The sequence below is a fragment of the Microtus pennsylvanicus genome, chromosome 4 (genome assembly GCF_037038515.1).
Source record: "Microtus pennsylvanicus isolate mMicPen1 chromosome 4, mMicPen1.hap1, whole genome shotgun sequence".
NCBI lineage: Eukaryota > Metazoa > Chordata > Mammalia > Rodentia > Cricetidae > Microtus > Microtus pennsylvanicus.
The window spans coordinates 60,582,757-60,609,968 of NC_134582.1; the positions used below are offsets into that span (position 1 = coordinate 60,582,757).

At 45.5% G+C, this 27,212-nt stretch overlaps 1 protein-coding gene across 2 annotated transcripts in view; it reads left to right on the forward strand.

The window, feature by feature from the left end:
• Positions 1–9,972: 9,972 nt before the first annotated feature.
• Positions 9,973–27,212, forward strand: part of B4galt6 (beta-1,4-galactosyltransferase 6) — a 68,147-nt gene continuing 50,907 nt past the window's right edge. For both annotated transcript variants that reach the window (XM_075969246.1, XM_075969247.1), the window contains exon 1: positions 9,973–10,106. In XM_075969246.1, the coding sequence (XP_075825361.1) occupies positions 9,992–10,106 (115 nt within the window). In that variant the 5' untranslated portion in view covers positions 9,973–9,991. The remainder of the gene's footprint in view (positions 10,107–27,212) is intronic.

Below are 27,212 nucleotides of genomic sequence, written 5' to 3' on the forward strand. Positions count from 1 at the left end.
AGCTCACACTCATCCTGTGGCTGAAGATGATCAGGGACTTCTGGCCCTCCTTTTCTCACCTCTGGAGTGTGTAAGTGGAGACTGCACTTTCTTTTTCCAGCCACCCAGGTCTGAACAATCACACAAGCACTATATTAATTACAACACTGCTTGGCCAATGGCTTAGGTATATTCCTAGGTAGCTCTTACATCTTAAATTAACCCATATCTATTAATCTATGTATCACCATGAGACTGTGGCCTACCAGTAACTTTCCAGAGTCTTTTTTTCCTCTCTCTCCCAAGCCTACATACATTTTTAAACATACTATAACCCATTTAGAGGTTTATTTCTGTCTGTATCTGCCTTTATTGCATATCTATAATCATTTTTCTGACCAGGAGCACATGACTAAGACCAGTGCTGCCACTTTGCCTGTTGGCTCCACCTTGTCCAACATGGCGGAGGTTTGTTCATGGCCTCTGTAAGCCATGCTCACCATCTCAGCTCCAGGGATATAGCAGGCTTACATTGTCATTAAACAACTAGTACACACTGCTCCCAAACCCCATTTAAGTGCAGGACCTCCTGAAAGAGCCAGAGTTGGTGCTGACAGCATGAACCAGGAAGTCGGCTCTTAAAGAAGCCATGCAGTTTTTGCTGCTAATGGTGAACCAGGAAGGCTTCTCTTAAAGGAGCCATGCCTCTGCTTGACACCAGCAAACAGAACCTATGTGGAAAACAAAATGCAGTTACCAAGAAGCTGTGTTTGACTCCCATTTTTGTGTACCTAGAAGCCCTCTTTTTCTCTTTTTTTAAGCTTTTTTAGGTCTTATGTGGATCCATGCCCTAGACAGTGAGTGCCATTTTGTAACCGGAGACTGCTCTTTCATTCCCAGCCACCCAGACCCGAATAATCACACAGAAACTGTATCAATTACAACATTGCATGGCCTATTAGCTCAGAATTCTTATTAAGTAACTCTTACATTTAAATAAACCCATTTCTGTTAATCTGTATATCATCATGCTAAAGTTCTGGAGTCCGTGTGCTTCAGCAGCTACCTGGTGTCTCTTTGACTCCACCTACTCTTTCTCTATATCTCTGTTTGAATTTCCCACCTGGCTATATTCTGCCCTGCCATGGGTTGAACCAGATTCTTTACTAACCAATGGTAATAAAACATACAGCATATAGAGGGGAATCCCACATCATCTGAGGATGACTTTTTATATCAAACTCTGGTCTTCATACATGTGCACCCATACACCTGAACAAACATTCACATACTTATGTACAAACCATACACATGAGAAATGGAAAATGTATTGTATTTTTGATTTTCTATCTTGTATTACTTTAGCAATTTACCTAGTGTTGCAAGAGATATGCACATCTGGATGAGGCTTACTGGTCATGGTGAACTGGTGCTATTTCTACTTTGAGGGTGCAAACACTTGGCTTCTTTCTTTCTTTAGCTACCTCTGGCATACCCAGTGTCCTTGTCTTTAACACAGCTTCTTACCTTTCACAGTAACACTGTCCTTCCTGTGACTGTGGACTCGAGGTCTTTAAGCAGGACCTCACTCTAGGATTCTCCTTCAGACTCAGAAGCATCAAGTCCTTCATCCACCATAACTGAACCCCATTTCCACTTTAGGGTTAGTACATTAAGCAAGGGTGTTGCATGCAGGAACCCACACGAGCTACCTGCACTAGAGTTGCACAAGATCAATTCATTCCCAGTTCCGGCATAGATGGGGAGGTCCTCCAGTCCCCGTCCTTTACTGAGGAGTTCTGGGAGAGAGAGAATCATTCCTTTTTGAGGTTATTCCTAATACCACTAGGGGTATTGGTTGGGTTCATTTTTTTCTCTGCCAGTAAAAGAATCAAATGATTTGGAAATTCTTAAACTCAACAGGCAGCAACAGCATAAAATCCGAGGCAGAGAGAGCAAGCTGGAGAAAAAAAAGGCTTTTATTACAGCTACAGACCCTCTCTCTCAGCAACTCACACATAGCAAGATACACACACAAGGCCCTGCAGGGCAGAGTGAGACTCGGGGAGCTAGGGTCCAGTTTCTCTTTCTTTAAGGGATGGGGATTAAAGGATCTTTAAGGCATCTTCTCCTTCGAATTGAGGGTTCATTAGTGAACAAGAATGGGTAGGGAGGCTTTATAGGTCCATAACTTTGGGGTAAATGTGTCATGATCTGACCTTGAACTTGTTAGACAGACTCACCAGCAGGGTACCTACTTGGCCTTTGTTCTAAGTGGCCAGGCTATGGTCTTAGGTCAGGAGGATGAGGAAGAAGCCCGTGTTTATCATCTTTATTATCTATTTGTCTAACTCCTAGTTGCTCATTCCTACCCGTTCTCATGCTCTGGTGGGTGCCTCCCCCCATTCACACCTGGGAAGCACTAATTGGACTTAGTAGGCTAATAAAACAAAACAAAACAAAACATAAAGTTGGTAGGAAGCCATGCAGCATGTTGGGGAGGATTTGGAAGGATTTGAAGGGGGGAAATGGGAGTAGATATGATCATGTTTCATTGTATACATATATGAAATTCTCAAGAGTAAAGAAAATTGACATAAATTATGAACACATTAAAGCTCCAAAAGTATTTTTTCCTTAAGTCACTAAAAGAAAAATCCCATGAGCATTTTTTTAGGATGTTAAATATGGCAATAAGTGGATAGAAAAAATGACCTAGAAAATTCCCTCATTAATAGTTACTCTCTATCATAATTGTATTTCTTGGCTTGTTTTCATAGCTGCAGCTATAATATGATTATTATTTATTTTTATTACTTATTTATTTTCTAGACAAGGTTTCTCTGTGTGGTCTCAGCTGTTCTGGAACTCACTCTGAATACCAGGCTGACTTCACTCAGAGAGCTGCCTGCCGTTGCCTTCTGAGTTCTGGAATTAAAAGCGTGTGTCACCACCATTTGACTCTAAAGTTCTTGTTGCAGTAAAAGGACAGTTTTGTAATACATTACCTTTCATCATGATTGGACGTTCTCATCCTGTGGATTGTGACACCTCTGGATGTTAAACGACCCTCTCATAGCGGTTGCCTAAGACCGTCTGCATATCAGATATTTACATTACGATTCATAACAGTAGCAAAGTTACACTTATGAATTAGCAATGAAATGATTTTATGGTTGGGGTCACCACAACATGAGGAACTGTATTGCGGCAATAGTAATAAGGCCTAACAGCATTAGGAAGGTTGAGAACCATTCATCTAGATGTTTTGTCTGAGTCATTCACCTTTGAGTATAAAACTTTTATTGTTAAATGTGCTCTGGTAAAATGACTTATGCTTTTCCTTTTTTCTTTTTCTTCTTTTGATGGTTGTTTGTTACAAACCCTAAGGAGATATAAAATAAGGTGAATAACAGTGTATTGATTAACTCCTTCTTTTGTGCTAGGTACTCATATACCATTGCATATTATCAAACTTTGGGGAAAGTGATCTTTTAAAAAGTATGATGAGCAGGTGGTGCATTCCTTTAGTTCCAGCATTTGGGAGGCAGAGACTGGAGGATCTCTGAGTTCTAGGCCAGCCTGGTCTACAGAGTGAGTTCCAGGACAGCCAGAGAAACCCTATCCCAGGTAGGAAAGGGGAGCAAATGGTTGAGAGTATGATATTTTGGCCATAATAATCAGATTCGTTTGAAGTGTGTCAAGGAATAATTTTTGTTTTTCCTTTTTAACAAGGTAAACAACAGGAGAGATATCTCCGAGATCCCAGGAGGATTAACCAGCTTGAATTTGCAGCAGGTCTAACAATGAGGGCATGTTTGTTTGTTTTGAGATAATCCCTGTGTAACAGCTCTGGCTGTCCTGGAACTTGCTCTGTAGACCAGGCTGACCTCAAACTCAGAGTTCCACCTGCCTCTGCCTCCCAAATTTTGGGACTAATGGTGTGTACCAACACCACCTGGCCAGAAGCCATGTTTTAAGAACATTTTCTCTATATTTGGGCTGTTCAGCTGCCAAGTGCTATGCCTGAGGTGTCCCAAAGAAACCTGGGACAAGTCTCACTCAGTCCCTATGACTCCTCAACCACACACACCATGGAGCAGACACGGCCTCATTTCCATTTATCTGGTGCCGAACTCACCCTTTCAAGGGGCGTGGCCTCTCTGAACCAAGCTGCCGGATTGGCTCTTTAAGATATGTACAGATCATCTGTTTCTTCTGGCTCCTGACACTCACCATATTTGATTCCAAATTCTAGAGTTTACCTCTTCAGCCACTCCACCTGCTCTGATCTGCTTCTGTCTGTCCTCGCCTACTTGATGGTTCAGCTCTTATGTAGAAGAATAGACCTACTTTACTATATATGCAACTTGAATCCAACTCTCGTTTAGGAAAATAGAGGTTTTTAAATAGCAACCATGTGACTGACGACCTCATTAACATGGAAGTAACTATGTGTTCCATTCTAATAAATTCTAATAAATCACAATTAAACCCTTTGCCTCCACCATACCTTGGAGCAGCCATGTCCTCATTTTCACTCACTGGGATCATATGTGTTAGTGTGGGGACTTCCCTCAGTCTTTTTGGGGTTGCACAGGCTCCAACATATGTAGCTTCAAACCAGTGAATGCAGCCTCTCCTGGCGAACCTGGGTCTTTAAGATCACCCCCTCCCATGGCGGACAATGGGCTTCGCTTTTACGGGAGTGGCTGCACTTTGATCCTTCTATCTTCTTTCTTCAGCTGGCTGTGGGCGGTGAATGGCTGTGATTTCTAAAAGGCGGAGCCAGGACGATCAGACTTCAAGATCATCCTCAGCTACACAGTGAGTCTGAGGTCGGCCTGGGCTATCTCAGATCCGTTTCAAAGTAAAAACTGAACTTTAAAATGAAAACAAAAGCCCGTCCTTCACTCTTGCTTGTCTGTTTGCTCACTGTTCAGTCCCAGAGCATTCTGAACAATTCCTCATTTCCATCAGGCAGGCTTCTTATTCCTGTCAGCCTTGGATTTGCTGGGCCTGAGCTGGGGCCAGCTGGTGGCTATCAGGCAGTTCAGATTCTCTTTAAGCCAAACTCTGAATAAACCAAACATAAATCATGCTTAAAAAAAAAATGGATAAAGCTAACACAACCTACTAATTTTCCAGTTTTGATTTATAAACTAACAAGTCAGGACTAGATGGAGTTGACCTGACTCAGGGGCCGTGACTTCTTGTTCTGCTTCTCTAATCCAGCGTCAATTCCATGTGGTGTCATTTAAATAGAATCCCGACACTGAGGCTTGTGACAAAATTGCTAAAGAAAGCTGGGATCACAGATTGTCTATACCAATTTCGACAAAGACGATAAAGACACGCTAGCTGGGAAGGTTTGCCCCGGCAAGGGAAGGAACCCATGTGAAGATGGATGATCGGGATGGCTGGAAGGGCACGAGATCAGCTCAGCTGATAATGTCTTGGCTGCATTCCCAGTCCTGTCCCTTATTCCTCTCGACCTGAGGCCAGTTATTTTGGCTCATCTGGCTGGCTCCTGTTTCCTCATCCCCAAATGACCTGTGATGTTCACTGAATAGGTGTTGTGAAAATAGGTTGCAGGTGGTTTGGATACTTGAAAATACAACAGGGAGTTGCGATGATAAAAGAGAATGGTCTTCATGGATGATGAAGACGGAAGGCATGTAGGGATCATGACATAATTTGGGTCAAATGCTCAGCTAGGGATTTTCTTTAATTTTTTATTAGACATATTATTTCATACTCATTGTAGGTGTGGCTTTAGTGTGATCAAGTTTGTTTGTCAACATAATATTTATTTTAAAATTTCTCCAATATAACTTAAACATTAAAGGAATAAATATCTTTTTTTTTAACTCAGCAGAATTCTGATTGTATTTATAAGGAATAGTTTATTTAAGAGAAGGTTCGGTACTACAACATATGCATAAATGATTTTATGACTCATGCTAGTGTCTAACTTTCATATAATTTATATGTAATTATATAAAATTATGTAAACCATTCAGTTGTCTAAAGCATAATTTATCAACCTAATAATATTTCTGAGCTGAGTCTCAGATTGGAAGTCCATGTATTGAAAAGGTAAAATACTATATATTAATATGATTATAAAACTGAAATTAAATTTATCTATGGTATATGCATGTGTGTGTGTTTGGCATGTGTGTGCAAAGTGTGAGCACTTGTGTGTGGAGGCAAAATGTCTTCCTCTCTACCTCTCCACTTTATTTTTTGAGGCAGGGTCTCTCACTGAACCTGAAGTTCCCCCGATGCAGCTAGATTAACTGTCCAGTAAATTCCAGTGATTCTCCTGTCCTCATTTTCCCAGGATTAAGATTTTAGGTGAGTCTCACCATACACAGCTTTTTACTTGTGAGCTGGGATCAGAACTCAGGTCCTCATGCTTGAGCAAACTTAACCCTAACCCTAGCCTCATAATATCCCATTTAGCCAGTGATTACAACATGGAAGCTTGAAGCCTTAGCAATGATTAAAAATGAGATGAGATCTTTGTTTGTTTGTTTGTGGAGACAGGATCTTGTTAGGTTAGCTTGGCTGGTCGGATATTTACTCTGTAGCCATAGCTAGCCTCAAACCTGTAATATTTCTCAGCTTAGCCTTCCAGGTACTGGGATTACAGGTGTGTAGCACTGTACCTGGTCAGAGTGAGTTCTAGATTCTGATTCTATTTCCCTTTTGCCCCTCTGTCACATAAAATCCTTTTTACCGAGCACATAAATCTGAGACAGCTGGTGGACACTGCTCATTCCTGCTCAGCATATGCCAGATAAAAGTCTTCTATCCCCAGCGACAATTTCTCCTTCCGTCCTTCATTCTCCCTCTCCTTCCTTTTCTTTTGGTTACAGTCTTGCTCTGTAATCCACAGCACCCTCAAAATCTCCATCCACCTGCCTTAGCCTCCCAAATTCTGGGATTACAGGCATTGTAAAAAAAACCACCAATTATGACTTAATTTATTCAGCTGGATATCTAAAATTTCAAGTGTGGGGCCTCCAACAAACAGATATAATAAAAAAATCACCACACGCCTAGTAGTAAGGCTAGAAGATGGTCATTAAATAGAAGTTCTTTCTGTGTCATACTCTTCTAGGTTTAAGGTCCGTTCCCCACTGCTGAGAACCATCAAACAGCTCGGATTTCTGCAGTCTCCTTTGCTGTGGCGTTTACCTGGCCCCCAGGGAAGTATCAGTTGCTAACCCAGGCTCAGTTCGCATTTCACAGGCTCCAAGCATTCTGTCTACCTCTGTCTTAGAAATCAGCTGAGCAGAGCGTTTAAAGTGCAGCTCAGTGGGATTGGCATGGAAGTTGGGTAGGGAGTGGGGAAGGGGATCACTGAGACCATCAGGCTCTTAAGATTACCAGAGACAAGAAACTTATTGTAGGAAATTTGGTGTTTAAACAGAGAGATAAGCTTTCTTGTCCCTTGGGAGACTGATCAAAAGGAGAGAATCTTTAAATTTTAAAAAAAAGTTTTTATTTTTGTTTTTTTGTGACAGGGCTTGTCTGTGTAACAGCCCTGACTGTCCTGGTCGTAGACCAAGCTGGCCTTGAACTCACAGAGATCCACTTGCGTGAAAAGGAGAGTTTGTAAAAGAGTAAATCAATCAAAGATCCCACCAGTGCTCAACATGGACCAGGCTTCCCTGTGCCCTTTACCCTTTATAGGCTTCTACTTTTTAAATAAAGTCCCCACATACACACGGGTTTGCTGCTGTAGCTGCAGAGGTGTGGTTTATTCCAGAAGAGTCAGGCTTTTTAATTTTTTTAAAGTTCTGTATATGCATGTGCATGTTTGTATATACCTACAGGTTCACATTCGCGTGTGTGTGTGTGTGTGTGCGCGCGCGCGCAAGTGGAGGACAGAGATTGACCCCGGGGGTCTTCCTTGGTTTTGAGAAGGGGTCTGGGGCATGAGTGGTCTTTCACTGAATCCAGAACTCACCAATCGCCTAACACTAGATGGTCTGTGAGCGTCTGGGTTCCACCTGCGCCTAACCTCCAGGTGATGGGATTTAAAGCGAGAGACAACAAGAGCACACACAACTGTTGCAACCATTGTTAAGTCAGAGTCTGGGCCCTGGCAGTCTTAACAAGCCAGGACCAACCACCTGCCCCCAACAGGACTTTTATACAGAGAAGAAACGGTGACACACAAAGAACCGTGTTTGTTCAGCGTGGCCACACTGGGAAAAGGAACAACGAGATCCGGTGACCTACTCACCCCAAGTTTACCTTCAGTCATGACATGAGGTTTAGGTTTAAACGCAGGGCAAGGGATATGCCTAAGCAGTCCTGGGTAGACTGTGGTCCCTCCCATCACCGATCTCGCTCGCTCTCTCCTACAAGGTGGTCTGAGTTGTCGGAGCTGCTCCTGTGTGGAAGTAAGTTCCTCTGTTGGCTAGCACCAGGCGTCAGTCTTTCCCTTCCCTTGTCTGAGACTATGGAGAAATTCCAGTTCCTTGAATACCATTGTTTTTAATAGTTTGATGGCTAAAAGAAGGAACACATATTTATCCCTTTGGAATCTATCTTCCGTCCTGCCAGGATGGTTTATATAGTCACGATTAACTGATCAGCCGAAAAGAAACACCTGCATAGGATTTGCTAGGAATATGTGATCTAGGTAAGGAGCCCGAGTAACGTAGCTAGCAGCAAGAAGCATTCAGACAAAGGGTAACCCCACACCTAGGAGGTGTACTAATGGAGTGGACGGCGCCGTTAGGGCTTGGGCTGTGGTGTTCGTGGGCCTATTGGCTGTGTTCACCTTCTATGGGAAGGCTGGTCAAGGCTTAACGGATACACATAGGCCCACATCTCATCCGCCAGTCCATAAATCTGGGAGGGAAAAGTGTCTCCTTAGTCTTTCTCCCAAAGGTCCTTGTTTCTCACGAACGCCGTCTTTGGTGCAGAGCGCATCCCACGCTGGGGACGCAGTCCTTGCCTTATGCTGGGTCCACCAGGGACAGTGACCCGGGAGGGAGGGGCGGGGTGGGGACTCCGGCACTGAGTGCCAGCACCAATCAGGACGCGCGGCGCTCCAGGGGCGAGGGCTCTTGGTTCCCCTGCTCCGCGCGCAGCGCCGCCTGGCGAGTTGTGCACCGGCGGGCGGAGCCTGCAGGGGTCTCGGGGCGCACAGGGCTGTCGGGATTGTCCTCGTGGGTGTCCGCGGTCCGCGATCGCCGCGCGTCTGTCACCTCTTTCCTTCACCCTCCGGGCCCCGGGCGCTCGCATCCGCCGGGTAGTCCGGGGTCTGTGCGGGGGCGGCGCCGCCTCTCCCTCGGGCTCCGCGGCGGGAATGCGACTGCCGTGGCCGGCTGGGCAGCGGGCGGCGGCAGCAAGCGGAGCCCGGGCGCATTCGCCGCTGGCTGGGTCGCCGCCCTGGCCTGCGCTCGACTCCCGAGGCCGCCGCTGCGCTCCCTGGCTCGGCGCGGAATGAGGTGCAGGCCGCGCGCCGGCGAGCGCCCCGCTCCGCAGCCCCCAGGTTCCCCGCGGCCGCCCGCGCCCTGCGTACCCCGGCGCCCACGCTAGAGCTCCGCACTGGCCGCACTCGCCGGGGCGCAGGCCCGCAGAAGTACGCGACCCGGCCCGGGTCCCGATCGCGGGGACTCGCCTCTTGGACGCCGCCCGGGCTGCGGGGACCCCGGCACGCTGCATTTCGCGGGCCGCGCTCCGCATCTCAGCGTTCTAACCAGCCTGGCCCGCGGCTTTGGCCTCTACGGTGCCCGGTCCCCCGGCCTCCCTCCACCTTTACCCGCATCCTCCCTCCACCCTTCCCGCTGCTCCGCCACCTCCCATTCATTGCATCCGTTTCCCCTTCCCGGCTCAGTTCCTACCCTCCCCCTCAAAAGCCTTCCCGGCTGGACCCCGCTACCCTCTTGGGGTTCTCGGTACATTCATGGAAGTTTAGGGCCTGGACGGTGGCCCCGAGTCCGCCCTGAGAGCGCAGCCCGCGCTGCTGGCAGGACAGAGGAAGATGTCTGCGCTCAAGCGGATGATGCGGGTCTCCAATCGTTCCCTGATCGCCTTTATCTTCTTCTTCTCCCTCTCCACGTCCTGTCTCTACTTCATCTATGTAGCTCCAGGCATAGGTAAGCACCCGGACACACCCTCACCTCCTATGGTCAGAAGGAAGGTAACTGGGGTGTTGAGGAGTTTGGAAGCTGAACAAAGCATCTGATTTGACTTATTTCAAAACTGTCGGAGAAACTGCTTGACTATGTTAGCTTGATTAATAAACGATTAAAAGAGCTTAAAAGGTAACATTCAGTGGATGTAGGGAATTAGGGCCTGGGAGTTGGGGGTAATGGTGGGGGTGGGGTGTCTCTTGTGTCTTCAGTATTCATGATAACTTTGTCTATCAGATGAGTTCAGTGTTTAAATATAGTTTTATTCAGACATCTTTTTCTCTAGATGTAATAACAGGTTGTGAAAATCTGATGGGGGAAACAGGAACTGTGAGGAAGGTCAGGAGTGTGTTCATGCCTAGGTCAACAAACCTTTGCTCCGTACTTGAGGCATTTTAGGGGCTGAGTTATTGAAACAGAGCTCTGTTGTGTGTATCTTGTCGACTTGAGTCTTCTTGTCAGTCAGCCTCTGTTTAACCTGTTAGGATTCCTGCTTAGACAAAATAATGATTAAAATAATTATGCAAGACAATTTGTGGGCTTAAATTGTTAACTTCCTGTTAGTTGCTTTTGACTTTTGGTCCCCAATTCACTTTTGCATGATCTTGGCTTCTTTGAAATAATATCCTGATTCCTCATTTCTCCTGCTGTTGGAAAGGGGTCCGCATGCCTTGTTTCAGTGAAGGAAAACGCCTATGAATTTATGTAGCTGTTAAAACACTTCCTATTCTCTAAACCTGGCTGAGCTTTCTTGTCCTTCAGTAGTTAATGATGAGTGACGTGGTGCACCTTCTTTCATTTCTTATTAGATATTCAGTTGTCTTTTCTGAGTCAGTATTTCTCCCCTGAGTTAGCTAAAAATGTCATCCTGTCTTTCAGACAGGAAAAACACCTGCAGAATTTTGAAGTGAAATTCTTATCCCTGCAGAGGTGTGTGTGTGTGCGCACATGTGCGGGTGTGTGTGTATGGGTATGTGGGTGTGTGTATGCGTGTATGTGTCTGTGGTATATGTGTGTATATGCGTGTATGCATGTGTGTGTATACCTGCGTGTATGCGTGTGTGGGGGCATATGTGTGTGTGTGCATGTGTGTGTGGGGTATGTGGGTGTGTGTATGTGTGTGAATACCTGTGTGTATGCATATGTGGGGCATGTGTGTGCATGTGTGTGGGGTATGTGGGTGTGTGTATATGTGTGTGTATACCTGTGTGTGCATATGTGTGTATGCATATGTGTGTGCATGTGTGTGTGGGGGGTTGTGGGTGTGTGTATATGTGTGTGTATACCTGTGTGTATGCATATGTGGAGCGTGTGTGTGTGTGTGCATGTGGGGGTGTGTATGATAGATGATGCTGAGGAGTGTAGGGAAGAGACTGTAGCCTCCTCCAGACTGATTTCTTATGAAAACATTTATTACTGTATAAACTTTTCCTTATTGGATTTAATTAGAAGGTATACAGTCAGATAGTGATGCTGGGAAAATCTTTGATTTATCACTGTCAACTAGAAGTTTAGGGTAAAGTTTGAAGGAGCATGAATGTGTTAACAATTTGGTCTTTTAGTTTGTGTTTTTCTTCAGGCAAACAACAAAATTCTCTTGAAACTTTTGATACTTATGGCAGCAATTCACATTTTAGCCTGGATTAAGAATTGGGCAAAATTTTCATACAGCTGGGATATAAGCTATATAAGATTATTTTTTTATTGGCCTTAACTTGGATGTTTTGAATCTCTTATTAAGAAGTCTTTATTAATTCTGCCACACCAGCTAGTTTGTAGATGTCAATTTTTTTTTCTGTTTTTCAAAACAGGGTTTCTCTGTAGCTTTGGAGCCTGTCCTGGAACTAGCTCTTGTAGACCAGGCTGGCCTCAAACTCACAGAGATCTGCCTGCCTCTGCCTCCCGAGTGCTGGGATTAAAGGCGTGCGCCGCCACCGCCCGGCAACATTTTACTTTTTTATAATTACTCAAAATTTGGACCTCTTTGGAGAATATCGTTTTTACAAGAATATTTTTTCAAATGTAATATTTTTATTCATTATTTGAGAACGTCACGTAATGCACCCTGATCACACTCACTTCCCATAAGAAATAATTTAAAAAAGTCTCTTTATTGTGTTTGTGTATGTTGTACAGGTGTGAGCGTGCAGGTGCTATGGCGTGTGTGCAAAGGTCAGAGTACAACTTGTAATCGTCTCTCTTCCCACTGTGTGGGTTCTGGAGACCAAGTGCAAGTGGTCAGGGATGGCGGCATGCAGCCTTACCTGTTTAGCCATCTTGCTGGTCCCTGACAAGATTTGATTTTTTAGACTGGATTGCTGGCCTGGAACTCTCTATGTAGATATAAATGCTGAGATTAACGGCATACAGTACCACACCCAGCAATGCATTTTTTGAATTTATGATTTTGAATTTATAACTTTGGAAGTCCTTTGCTTTCTTGTTCCCCTTGGGACGCTGGGGATGGGTGGTACTCAGGGCTGTGTGTGTGCAAGGAAAGCGCCGTGTAACCGAGCTGACTCTGGGTCCCGTTTCTTCATACATTGGATAACATGCTAAAAAGTCAAGCAAAGGAAATCTGAATGCCAGCTTTATGGTCTCATATGCTCTCTGGTTGTTCAAATTCAGGTGATGTGAAAGCCTGGGATGTTTTTTCTCATTTGAGTGTGTAATGTAGCCTTAGAGCAACCGATGAATAATGTCGTAAAAACTTGACAGTTGTCTTGCAGGCAAGTAGGTCAATGTGGTGGTTTGAAAGAAAATGGCCCCAAGGTCTACTACTAGGAGGTGTGACCTTGCTGAAGGAAGTGTGTCACTGTGGGGGTGGGCTCTGAGGTCGCTTTGCTCAAGCTTTCCTCAGTGTGACTTTCAGTTGACTTCTTTTTCCTGTAAGCTGCTCCTCCAGCATCACATTTTCCAACATGCCACCATGATGATAGTGGACTGAACCTCTGAAACTATAAACTAACGCCTCAATTAAATGTTTTCCTAAGAGTTGCCACCATGGTCAATGTGTCTCTTCACAGCAATAAAAAACACTAAGACAGAAGTAATAATTTAAATTACTCTATTTTGAGAAACTTGTAATTAAAAATGTTAACAGTGAAGCCAGGAAGAAAAGTAAGTTAACCAAACATAGATGCTATGAATTTGTTAAACCAGTGTCTGCCCCCCATACTCTTGTGATATGGGGGTGGGGTGGAAGCCAGTGTTCTGTGGGTTATTTTGGGGGGCTGTGTTTGTGCTGTGGTAGGAGACCAGTGTCTGCCCCCAACCCTTGTGCTATTTTGGGAAAGGTTGGGGGGTGTTTTTCTCATCCTTCTTTAAGTTTGGCAAGAACTTTTTTTTTTTTCCGTTTTCTTTTTTTCCTTTTCGTTTTTCAAAATAGGGTTTCTCTTTGTGGCCCTAGCTGTCCTGGAACTCACTCTATAGACCAGGCTTGCCTTAACTCAGAGATGCACCTGCCTCTGCCTCCTGCATGCTGGGATCAAAGGTACACATACTACCACTGCCTAGCAGGGAAAATGTTTTCTAAAATTCAAAGTTTTGCTAGAAAATTCAAATTTTGTGTTTGGTGACACAGGTTGTCTGTTTCCTTCCTTCCTTTCCCTTCCTTCCTTCCTTCCTTCCTTCCTTCCTTCCTTCCTCCCTCCCTCCCTCCCTCCCTCCCTCCCTCCCTTCCCCTTCCTTCCTTTCTCTTCCTTCCTTCCCTCCCTCCCTCCCTTCCTCCCTTCCTTCCTTTCTTCCTTCCCCTTCCTTCCTTCCCCTTCCTTCCTTCCTTCCTTCCTTCCTTCCTTCCTTCCTTCCTTCCTTCCTTCTTTCCTTCCTTCCTTATTTCCTTCCTTCCTTCCTTCCTTCCTTCCTTCCTTCCTTCCTTCCTTCCTTCCTTCCTTCCTCCCTCCCTTCCTCCCTCCCTCTCTCCCTTCCTCCCTCCCTCTTTCCCCCTCCCCCCTCCTCCCCTCTCTCCTCCCTCTCTCTTTTCTTGTGTGTGAGTGTCAGGTCACTTTCTTTCATGTCTCTGGAAATGCAGGTCAGACACACAGGTCTAACCACAGTGTGTCAGCTGTTTTCTGAAGTGAAAATGATGTGGAAAATGTGGTCAGTTGAGTTCCCCGTAGAGCAGCCAATTGCATAAGTGCTGTTCCTCGAGGCCTCGCTGCTGCATTCTGTCCTCTCCCAGGCCATCCCTCACGGCTTTATAATTTTCATTGAATATATATCTCGCAACACTTAATATTCTCACCCAAATTATATCTTGAGGCCAAATTTCCTCCTGGTTGAATTATGCTACACAGAAGTTTCTTTTTTAAATTTCCTTCTTATTTTATGTGCATTGGTGTCTGCTTGCATGTGTGTCTGGCATCACAGGCCTGCAGAAGCCGTAAGATGCTGGATGCCACGAAGCTGAAGTTACTGATAGTTATGTGGGTACTGGAAACGGAAACCAGGTCTTTTGGGAGAGCAACCAGTGTTCTTACCCACTGAACACCTCTCATTTCCTTCCTTCCCCTCTCCCTCACTTCCCAAAACAGGTTTCTCTGTGTAACCCCGGCTGTCCTGGAACTTTCTCTGTAGGCCAGACTGGCCCAGAACTCACAAAGATCCGCCTGCTTTTCTCTCCCGAGTGCCAGAATTAAGCCGTGGGCCACCACTTTCCCGCTCCAGCCTCTTTTCATTGGTTTAAAAAAAATGTTTCAAATCTGCTCCAATAAGTCCTTCCGAGCCACATTGTATCAGCTTGTTTGCTGGCAGTCACTGTATTTCTCTACCTTTGGGGTCCAGACAGTTGGTCACTTCTGTCATCCTTTAGCTTACTCTTTTTGGGTCTCTTTACCTGTGCCCATCTCCTGACCCTCTCCCTTCTGAGCTGTCGGGCCACACACTGTAGGCAGCCAGCCTGGTAAGTTTTCTGTTGTCCTGATGCCTCTCTGCATTCTCTGCACTGTTTTGGTCCTCGTCTAGAGTGAGTTCAGTAACACTCAGAGCTCATTATTTTAAGAATAAGTTGAAACATTTTTCCTGATACTTCACTTGGGAAACACAAGATAGTGTCTTCACTGTAGGAACTGCAGTGCTGAGGGGAGCCGGGCTGTAGCTAAATCTCTGGAGCCATCCCACAGGAAGTCTGTGGATACTCTGCCCTGGCCTTCCCAGCAGAGGTGGGAGTCAGGCATTCTGTTTTGTGCCTGCCTCTGTGTGTGGTTGCCAAGGGATGAGTGCAGCGTCCTGCCAGGGCGTTAAGCTGGGTGTATCGAGAACAGACTTCCATTTATTAGGAAGCCATTTCTAATATAACTTCCCCTGCAACACAATCATATCCTGTTGTATCAGAGGGCCAATTGGCTTGACTGGAGCACCCAAGAGAAGCTGAACAATGGCGTCTGGAAGTCTTGAAAAAATGACAGCGAGGTCATTTGTGGAGGTTGGCTCTGTGAGGGAGCTTCAGTGCACACGACAGAAAGCACATAAAAAGAGTGGGGGCTGCTTATAGATTCCTAGGATGGGTAGAATAAGATTGGTCTAGACAGAGCACAGAAAAAGCCTCTGGAATATAACGGTACTCAGGTTCCATGTGGCTATTCCTTAGGGTGTGGAGAGGTGGATTGCAGAAAAGTCTTAGGGCTCCACTTCCTACCCAGTGCTCGAGGTCACTAACGTTCTGGCCTGCAAGGATTTATCTAAATGTTGATAAGAAAGAAATAGATGTGCCTGCTACCACAGGGGCAGTATTAGAGGGAGACTGCCTAACTTCCTTGGGAGTGGGGAGGTTATTGCACTTCTGACCCCTGGGCAGGCTTTCTCGTCTTTGGGGACAGATTGTGGTTGGGCCACTTTGTCTCTTGGTTACTAGGGCCTTCAGGGGAGGCCTGGTGGAAATGTTGGAGTGGGTGTTTGTGGGAGGCAGCTCAGGTCTTTGCTCAAAGGTTAGCATGGTATCTTGTTATTGTTTGCTCCCGGTTATCTCAGCAGGTAGCTACTTGCCTTGCAACTTTTAAAAGTGCCCTTCACCCTCCTAGCCTTAGGTACCTTTCAGGGCCTTTCTGCCTGACCTTCTGTGCCTTTGGAGCTGATTTAGCCTGCTTTGTGTTGAAAAGGCCCTTTGTTTTTGTTTTTTTTTCCCTCAAGTTCCCTGTTCTTCTTTGGGGGCCCTTTCCTGCCTTCTGGTCACATTTCGCCTCTGGGCCTTCCTTGCTTTCGCCTGCTATTTTTGTTCCGTGAGTAGCAGGACTCAGCAGGAGTTTTGCAAAGGGAAATGAGACAGCCCTTTGTTTTAGAGTAATCCTAGCGAGAAGGATGGGAAATGTAGGGCAGCCGAGGAGACAGGGAGCCCAGGTGAGAAGCTGCTGGTGTCATTCCAGCAGTAGGAGGTTGAAGCCAGATAAGAGCGGGCGGCCCTTGAGAGCCATAGGGCTGGCAAAGAGACAGTTTTTCTGTGATGCTCAGGCTCTAACCTAGACCCCAGGTGACCAGTCACAGATGATGTCCAGGTGCTAGGATTGAGCTAGCAATTTTGCCTTTAAGGTGTGGGAAGCTTCTGGGCGATCTAGGAAGAATTTGTCAGTGGCTAGGTAGGTAGAAATAAGGGCTTGGAGCCTAGAGGTCAGGTCTGGGTGTTGGCATCCTCCAGGAGGATGGTGTTTGTCCCTGTCTTGCCCCTCACAGTTGAGGAGCCTTCCCATTTCTGCAAGTGCAGTGTACACCCCAAGTCCATGACTCCTAAACATGGCCTCCAGGTGTTTTCAGGAGAATACCCAGAAGGCTCAAGTGCACTTTGGAATTCTTCCCAGAGGGTCTGCCACCCTCTCGCTTCCCACAGGGAATTGCCCACAGGAATGAGTGAAAGGTTTCAGATTTCAGCCCGAAGTAAGGACAGATGGTCCTGTGGGTAGGATTTATTGGATACAAAGAGCTACTACTGCCATGGGGCTAGAAACAGCAACCTGGGGCTTCGAAGAGATCAGACCAGAGTGGAGATCCCATCTTAGACCTCTCATAGAAAGGGAGTGGTTTCATGTAGGCATGTAGTCAGGATGGATCCAGTTCTCCAGCTGGGAGACAGAGAAGGGCAGGGGCCTTACACTGCCCCCCAACTGTAAGATGTGGGGGAAGAGGAGAGGGGAGGACACATCTAGTTGGGGAGTACCCATTATGGAGGGGGGATGTGCCCTCACTAGTAGCCTTCTGATTAATGTCTTAGCATGCAGGCAACTTCCCTGAGGAACTGGCAATGGGGGTCTGTTATTGTCCTGGAATTTGAGCACCCAGGATTATGTTAAGAGGTAAGAAGTTCATCCACAAGTCCTTGGTAGGAGGCTTGGGCCGTCCCTTTAAAGGGAGGCTGCTGCATGTTGGTGCAGGTTGGTGTGTGCAGCCTGGTTTAGATTCTAACAGTCCCCATAGGTCCTTTCCTTGCCCATCCACAAGCAGCCCCTCTACAGGATGGCTTCCAGCAGTGGGGTCACCACTCACAAGTAGTGTTTGTAGCTCTGCCCTAAGTGTGGATGAAAATGAATGTCAACCACATGGCCTTGTGGGGAACTAGGTAATTTATTAATTCATAGAAATCTGGCTCAGCCAGGTGCTCTTCTCCACCCTTTTTGATGGGGAGAGTATCTGGGAGCTGGTGGATCTTCAGAGCGGGATGAGCAGGTGTTGTGTGCATTTGATGGTGAGTGTATGTGGGAGCTGGTGGATCTTCAGGACTGGATGCACAGGTGTGTGCATTTGATGGCGAGAGTATCTGGGAGCTGGTGGATCTTCAGAGCAGGATGCACAGGTGTGTGCATTTGATGGCGAGAGTATCTGGGAGCTGGTGGATCTTCAGAGCAGGATGCACAGGTGTGTGCATTTGATGGCGAGAGTATCTGGGAGCTGGTGGATCTTCAGAGCGGGATGAGCAGGTGTTGTGTGCATTTGATGGTGAGAGTATCTGGGAGCTGGTGGATCTTCAGGACTGGATGCACAGGTGTGTGCATTTGATGGCGAGAGTATCTGGGAGCCGGTGGATCTTCAGAGCGGGATGAGCAGGTGTGTGCATTTGATGGTGAGTGTATCTGGGAGCCGGTGGATCTTCAGAGCGGGATGAGCAGGTGTGTGCATTTGATGGGGAGAGTATCTGGGAGCTGGTGGATCTTCAGAGCGGGATGAGCAGGTGTGTGCATTTGATGGGGAGAGTATCTGGGAGCTGGTGGATCTTCAGAGCGGGATGAGCAGGTGTTGTGTGCATTTGATGGTGAGAGTATCTGGGAGCTGGTGGAGCTTCAGGACTGGATGCACAGGTGTGTGCATTTGATGGTGAGTGTATGTGGGAGCTGGTGGAGCTTCAGGACTGGATGCACAGGTGTGTGCATTTGATGGTGAGTGTATCTGGGAGCTGGTGGATCTTCAGGACTGGATGCACAGGTGTGTGCATTTGATGGTGAGAGTATCTGGGAGCCGGTGGATCTTCAGGACTGGATGAGCAGGTGTGTGCATTCGATGGTGAGAGTATCTGGGAGCTGGTGGATCTTCAGAGCGGGATGAGCAGGTGTTGTGTGCATACTGCAGCCATGTTTTCCATTTCTGCCTTCTAGCATTTACCAAAGATAAAAATAGCCACACCTGTGAGTGTTTAAATGTAAAAGAGAAGTCCTGTCTTGGGCTGGTAGGTGTCTGTGTATAAGCGATATTTCAAACATTGTTCACAACTATGGGAAGAGGTTTATGTCGGAAAGTTGTGTAAATATGGTAATTAAATATGGTAGTTATTTTTTTGATTCCAGCCAAGCCATGTTGAATATAGTGTTTCTGTAAAACAAGGTCTCTAGTTTAAACTAGCTAGAATTCTCTGTGTAGCTAAGAATGACTTTAATCTTCTGCCTCTCAGTCCTGAGTTGCCGGGACTCCAAGTGTGGGCTTTTGTGCGCAGTGTCTGTAGTGTTGAGGACATTGTGCTGGATCAGCTGAGCTGCTCTGTAGTCCTAGGGTGTCTTGTTTCAACAACCCATTTCCTCTATATTATCTCTGAGGATCTTGGTTCTGATCACTTTAAAAACATAAGCCATCCCATTTAAATGACTAAACAGCTTTTTAATCTTTGGACCCCATGTTCTGGTGGTTCTAGGTGTGACTGTCAACATCACAGTTCCTATATTTCATTCTCTGTGCAAGCCTGTGGAGCCACGAGAGCCTTGAGTATAGACCCAGCGGTGTCTTGGATGCCACGATGGTTGCTGAAGAAGTATCAGAAACAAAATCCCCAAAGTAGCCCATCCCCCACTCCAAGTTTCATTTAGCATTGCTTTTTTATTGAGCTCTACATTTTTCTCTGTTCCCCTCTCTGCCTCTCCCCTCCACCTCAACCCTCTCCCAAGGTCCCCATGCTCCCAACTTACTCAGGAGAGCTTGTCTTTTTCTACTTCCCTTGTTGAGCATTTCTGAAAGAGCTGAAATGTATATGTTAGGATACCTGACTTCGGGTCTCTCTCTCTCTCTCTCTCTCTCTCTCTCTCTCTCTCGATTAGTTGGAATAGCTTTGTGTAGATGAAAAAACAGACACTTTTGGATAGCCTTATCAGCAAGGGTAATCACAAGACTGATTTTAGGCTTATAGAGAAACATCCTGTACACATGTATACCCCCCCAATGTACTAAAAGGCCTGAATAAGTGCCCTTAGAAGCACTCTATTTTCTTTTTTTGTTCAATTTACACACACACACACACACACACACACACACACACACACACACACACATATATTCCTTACATAGTTCAAATGAGGGTAGATGACCAGCCTTCTGGGACTGGAGAGGACATGGAAAAGGAGAAGCTCCTAACACGGCCTGGAACGTTTGAACTTTGTGCTAGGTTGGCCTGGTGCACTCTGGCTCCCCGTTCAAGGACTTGTCTTACACACCTGTCTTACACACACACAAGGTTTGAGTGTCTCCCTTCCTCTCCAGCCGCCTTTAGGGCCTTCAGTAAACATGTACATCTCTGACAAGTCAAAGCAGGGTCTTTTCCAATCAACTTAGCTTATATCAAATGTGTTCTTTTTTTTTTTTTTTTTTTTTTTTTTTTTTTTGGTTTTTCGAGACAGGGTTTCTCTGTGGTTTTGGAGCCTGTCCTGGAACTAGCTCTGTAGTCCAGGCTGGTCTCGAACTCACAGAGATCCGCCTACCTCTGCCTCCCGAGTGCTGGGATTAAAGGCGTGCGCCACCACCGCCCGGCTTCAAATGTGTTCTTTTATATAGTTTTCTAAGGTATGTGCTGCTCAAGCAATACATAATGAACATACAACCTGTAGTTTAGTAGAGCCCAAAACTTATTACACCTCATTCAATTAACTTCAGAAACAAAAAATTGAACAAAAAACTGTATTAATTACCTGGGAAGGGGGAAAGGGGTTGGTTGCAGCCCTATTTAGCTTTCTATTGCTGTAATAAGCCATTCTGACCAAAGCAACTTGAGGGCAGTCAGAGCAGACGCTCAAGGCAGGATCCAGAGGGACACAGCTTGATTGATGGCTCCATCACTGACTTTGTTTTCTTTTACAGAGCCCAGGCTCCCTTGCCAGGGGTGGTACTACCCATACTGAGTTGGTCTGTCTTGCACCCATTAATAATCAAGGCAGTCCCTCACAGACATGTCGTCCACAGGCCAATCTGATAAAGACAGTTATTCAACAGAGATCTTTTCCTTCGATTCCAGGAGAAACTAGGGCGGAGGTTTTTAACCTTTCTGTTTCTGTGACCTTTTAATACAGTTCCTCATGTTGTGGTGACCCCAACCAGAAAATTACTTTGTGATACTTCATAACTGTCATTTTGCCCCTGTTATGCATTGCAGTGTAATTCATACGCAGGATCTCTGGTATGCAGTTCCTGTGAAAAGGTCGCTCAACCCCCAGGTTGAGAACCACTGTTCTAGACTGTCAAAGGACAGCTATGCTGACGAGGGCAATCGCAGACTTGCCAAGGTTTGACGTTACTAGGCATAGCTTCATCAACCTATGGCTGTACCACACAGCCAGAAGTATAGTGGCCGACATGAACATCATCCTTTTGGCTAACTTCTGTTTCACCTAAGCAGGGTTTTTGCAGTGGCTCAAATCAAATGCTGCCAAACTCTGTTATGACCAAAAAGCAAATATGCCCACAGGCATCTAACCATAAAACAGCAAATCAAACATGCCCACAACACACCACGGACAGACAGCACACGGAGCTCCAGGAGGAGGAAGCACACATTTTCCCAAGGCATGTTCAGAGGCAGTGTGGCACCCTGAACTGTCTGCTTCCTTCCTGGAATGACCTGGTCTTCACGGCCAGCCTCGGGATTACTCACACACTACATTCTTTGTTACTGTCCTGATCAAAGACCTTTTAAATATTGTCATTGCATCCTGCAGGAATTAAAAAAAAATCAGAGGGCCAAGGGAGTTAAGTGTAGACAGATTGTCCTGCTTCGTGAGGTGTTCTGTAAGGTTAGGCCAACTTGGTTACTGGGAACACAAGGCCTAAAGGATTCCCAAATACGACTCAGGAATCCAAGCCCTAAAATACCCTCTGCGGTCCCTCCAACCTTTACCCATTACTAGTTATGTTTTGATACTATTAAAAATGACTTTCAGATATGAATGTTTAAACCTTATTTAGGATGGTCTGTTTTAATGGTCTTATTTCCCAGGACTATCTCCAGATACACGGTTTTTCCTTTTATACCCTTTACTCCTTTCTGGCTTTATTGAGACAAAGTCACATTCTGTAGCCTTAGCTTTTCTTGAACAACAATACAAATCAGGCTACCTTGAACTTACAGAGATTCACATACCTCTGCCTCCCTAATGCTGGGATTAAAGGCACAGCCACAATACCTGGCCTTACTTTTTTTTTTCTTTTATTAGCTTGTGTTTGTTGTTCAAGATAATGGGCCCCTTTGCAGCTGTTGTATAATATATATATTATACACACACATATAAAATGAACCTTGATCTTAGAGCCTTCCTGGAGCACTTTCACTGACAGTTCCTTCTCCCTACATCTCTCAGTAGAGCTTCCAATTGTGGCTCCCATTCATGTTAAACATGAACCCAGGTAATTCTGCAACCTGGAGGCTATACCTTCTCACAAACACGTGCCGGCCAGTGGTGGCAGCAGGTGGTGAACCAAGTACTGGCTACGTTGGCTTTTGTTTTGTGTAGTTGAGGATGACCTGAGGATGACCTTGGAATACGGATCCTCCTACCTCTACTTTCTGAGTGCTGGGATTGTGAACGTGTTCAATCAAGTTGGTTTATGCAGAGTGGGGATTTGAACCCCAGGTCTTATGTCTGTTGGGCCAGTGCACTACCAATTGAGCTACATTTCCTACCCTGGGTTTACTTTTCTGAATTGATCATCTGATGCCATTTGATCGTTCACAGAACTAATCCTAGTTTTTAAAAACCAGACTAACTTGTTTTAAGATGGAAGTGGCCGACTATTATGATGAGTAATTTCTTTCATCAAGAGAAGTGGATAGATAACGTATGTTCATTTCTAGGTTGGCAGTGACTAGGGAGTTTGGGCATAATTGACCCTAAATATGTTATTTATCATTTTTAATTATTGGGAGGATATGCAGCAGTTCTTTAACAAAATTAATAAAAGTTCTTAAAACATAGCATTACAGCTTTCCCAATAGGCATAAATTTAAAATACCAATTCCCAGCATTTGCCTAGAAAAATCTTCTTAAAAATCTTTACAGTATGGCTAGAGAGATGAGTCAGTGAGTGGTTAAGAGCAATGACTGTTTGTGCAGAGGACCCAGGTTCAGTTCCCAGCAACTCACGACCATTTATAAGTCCAGTTCCAGCCTTACAATATAATAAGACAAAATTTTTTTAAATAGAGGAAAAAGAAAAGAACAAGGAGAAAAGAAAGTGTAACTTCTCAGTCTAGAGCAATTTCCAGTCTGACTCACAGCAAGGAAGAGGAATTGGACCTCTTTCATTTGAGTCAACAGGGTAAAGAGACAGAGCTGGGCAGTGCCTTGTTTCCTGGTCTAAAAATATCCTTTGGGCTTGGAAGTTGCTAAAATTCGTTTTGTTTGTTTGGTTTTCTTTTTTTAAGAGTCACTCTCTTCTTCTAGATAAGTTGAAATTCTAAAGTTTTAATCATCAAAACACAAAGTGGTCAGAGTTAGAAAACAGCTTATACCATGCTTGCGTTGTCTTTCTGTTTAATATACTGCTGAAGTGGGTAAAGATTTGGTTCACGCTCATCTTATGATTGTCGCTAATTTTCTAATGCTTTCCAGGCATGTTTATTTGTGGCTTTGTCTTTTAGTCTGTAACATCACTGAGTTTCCTGATTAGATTTTACAAATCTGTTCCCTGCTGTCTTCCTTTCCTGAGTCCCCCACTTCCTCCTGGTTTCATTTCCCCATTAGCTTTGTTACCCACCCCCATACTTGGAGGAAGCTATGCATGCATTCTAGGTGAGCACCATTGTGCACTGACAAATGCAGGCCATGCAGCCGTCTTTGGCCTTTGCTGGTTTTTTATGCCAGTAGGCTCCAAGTGTACTCCTTGACATATGTTACATTTAAACTGTACCCATGCCTGGAAGCTTGTTTTTCTTTGAGATTTTGATTCATTCCTTTCTTCCTTCTTTCAGATTTATTTGTAAATGAAGTAAAATTTAATTTATTAATTGATTTTTAAAGTAGGGTCACTATGTAGACCAGGGTGGCCTTGAACTAACTCATAGAGGTCTGCCAGCCTCTGCCTCCTGGGTGCTGGGATTAAAGGGGTGTACAACACCTTACACACTTTGTGATTTATTTTATTTGTGATTATGTATATGTGTGTGTCAGTGTCGGAGTATTTGCATGTGAGTGTGGGTTTCCTTGGAGAACCGGGCATTCGTCAGATCTGTAGTTACAGGCAGTTGTAAGCTAGCCAGCGTGGCTGATGGAGGTTGAATCTGGAGTCCTCTGCAAGAGCACTATGTGTTCTGAACTGCTAAGCCATCTCTTCAGCCTTCTTTTGTTTTTGAGATAGGATCGTGGTATGTGTTCTGAACTGCTAAGCCATCTCTTCAGCCCTCTTTTGTTTTTGAGATACAATCTTATATAGATAGCCCCAGTTGGTCTTGAGACTATTGCGTAGCCAGAGATGACCTTGAACTTCTGATCCTCCTCTCTCTGCCTTTCAGATGTAGACCCTTGTATATGCAGTACTGGGTATGGGACCTTTGTGCCCGCTAAGCAAGTGAACCCCACAGTGAAGCCTTGACCCATGATCTTGATTTGGAATCTATGTGACCCCTTAGTCTCCAGCAGGGCTTGGTAAACAGTAGGCAGTAAACACTTGCTGGGTAAGCGTCCTCCACCCTGACCAGCTTTAATACAAAGATACCGTGTTTAAAAATGACAATTATGACCAACCAGTCTTCACACATATTCCCTCCAAGCGAAATTATAGCCGTCGGCGGCAGCACGGGAATAATAGACGTGCCGGGAAGGCCCTCTGGTTAACTTTCAGTGCCTGTGCCATCAAAGCAGGCGCTGGTGGATGGCACTCTGAACACAGAGTTCCTGCTCTCTTCATGAGTCAGTCCACGACTGACTTGGAAGACTACAGGCTAATGGTTTTCACAGTTGATTGCCTTGAGGCCACGTCTGAATTTCCATCTTTGTGTTATGACTTTCTATAATACTTTGGCCTCATGGGAATTGTTTATCAGCCTGGCACAATCTCAATATTTATTTTTTGGTTTTAATCCTTCCTCTTAAGCAGTGGTTCTCAAACTTCCTATTGCTGTGACCCTTAATATAGTTCCTCATGTTGTGGTGACCCCCCCACCATAAAATTATTTTCATTGCTATTTCATAACTGTAATTTTGCTACTGTTATGAATCACAATGTAAATATCTGTGTTTTCCAATGGCCTTAACTGACCACTATGGAAGAGTCGTTTGATCCCCACAGGGTCATGATCCTACAGGTTGAGAACTCCTACAAAGTGCCAACCATGTTTCATGCTTGGGTTGACCTAATCCTGGTATTAGGCCATAATTATTATAAGTGTATTTTCTTTTGTGGACATGCATGAGCAATTTCTGGAGGTTTATTTAGCATGGCTCTGACGTGGAAAGAAGCTCAATTCCCAGAGCCTGAAGCAGCTATTTAGAAGATTATCGTAGTTCCTAGAAACCCTTAGCTGCCTGGCTCAGCAGTTAGCGGCAGGTACGTGGCCTGGTGTGTTTTCAGCTCCGGCCTCCTTGTGTGTTCTTAGGTGGTGTCTGAGGCAGCTTCTCCTGTTGTTTTGTGTCTCTGTGAATTGTAGTCTGGGTTATGGTGCTGCATTCTTCATGATTGCTTTCACATGCTTGTACGCACGTGTGTGTGTGTGTGTGTGTGTGTGTGTGTGTGTGAGAGAGAGAGAGAGAGAGAGAGAGAGAGAGAGAGAGAGAGAGAGAGAGAGAACGTGTATGCGAATGCCTGCGACTGTATGGTGTGTGGAGGTCAGAGGATAGCCCTCCAGAGCTTTCTTCTACCGTGTAGGTTTTGGGGATCCAACTCAGGTCATCAGGCTTAGAACCCCCCCACCCTTACCCCTGGTAACTTTTTGTCTTGAAGATTTCTTTTTGCCCTCACTTGATCCCCTGTATCTCTGCTGCATTGCTTCTAAATTGCCGTCCCTCGGGCCCTTCAGATCCACTTGTAAGTTACCTCTGGGTTTATTTGCTTTTTATTTTTCTCTTTCTGATCTCATAGTGAAGAAAGCTGACTCCCTCTCAGCTAGTACGTTAGTTTTCGAGGTCTGCACACCTTCCGACACCCATGGCCTAAAACACTGGGAATTACCCCTTCTAGGGCTTGATGCCTGAAGTGAAGGCCTTGGCAAGATATTTCATCCTGAGGTGCAGGTATCTGCTGGCCTCCTGGTCTGGGAGCACATGAGTTTCTGCCTCTGTTTCCATGTGCTTTCTGTGAGTCCATACCCACAACACCCCCTTTCCCTTTCTTTTTATAAGAGCAACTGCCGCTGGATAATCCGATGACCCAGAATGGTCTCTTGGTCTCAAGATCCTTAACTCTGCTTTGCTGAAGGCTGGTGTCAGTCAGTCCAGGAGTAGCTTGCCCTCCCCATTCCTCTACACACCGCAGCCTCCCAGGCTTCCATGGCCTTCAGCCTTTCCTCCCCTTGTTCATTCACAGTGCATCCACTCCAGTCTCCTCACTTCTCCTCGCTCTGTTTCAGCCATCGATGCCCTGGGAGCTGTCCAACTTCGCTTCTGAACTCTCCAGTAGCTGAAGGTCATACAGAGTCCGCTTCCTCTGCTGCCTTCCTCCTCAGAGCCTCTGCTCACTCCGCCATTGGCAGAAATGCCTCTCTTCCCTTGGTCTTCATTCTCTTGAGTGCTGCAAACAGTTCTGCTGGCCTCTTCCTCTTGGGCCACGGCATGCTCTCCCCCTCTAAGGAATCTTCTCTCCAGCGTGCTGGCTGCCTGCTTTCCTTTCAGGAAATGTACTGTCTGACGAACTGTTGACTCTTTCATTTCTAAAAGACACTGTTGTCTCAGAGGTCAGAAGGGGCCTCCTCATAGCATGTCAGGAGGCGGAGAGCTGTGATGGTGACTGCTTCATTACTGCAGTAAGGATGTGGTTTTTCTCAGTGCCCCACCTCAATTTCTTTATTAGTCAATGGGAATACTATTAGTACCCATGGAGCTGCCTGAGAGGATTAATGAAGGTGACACACATAAGGTATATTTAGTGATGTCTGGCAAAGCACATCTTATCTGTCATGTGTTAGGTGTTCTCCCCTAAATTATGCTTTTATTTTATTCCATTTTTCTTTTCTGCTGTAAGACTTTCTTTTATTTAGCTGTCCACAGAAGTCAGAGGATGTTGTCAGATCCCCTGGAGCTGGAGTTACAGGCCCTTGTGGGCCATCTAACAACGTGGTTGATGGGAACAGAACCCTATTGTTCTTCAAGAAGAGCGAGTGCTCTTAACCACTGAGCCACCTCTCCTGCCCTCAAGCTACCATAGTCTTTTCCGCTGTAGCCTTTGCAGCATTTAACCTAGTTGGCTTCA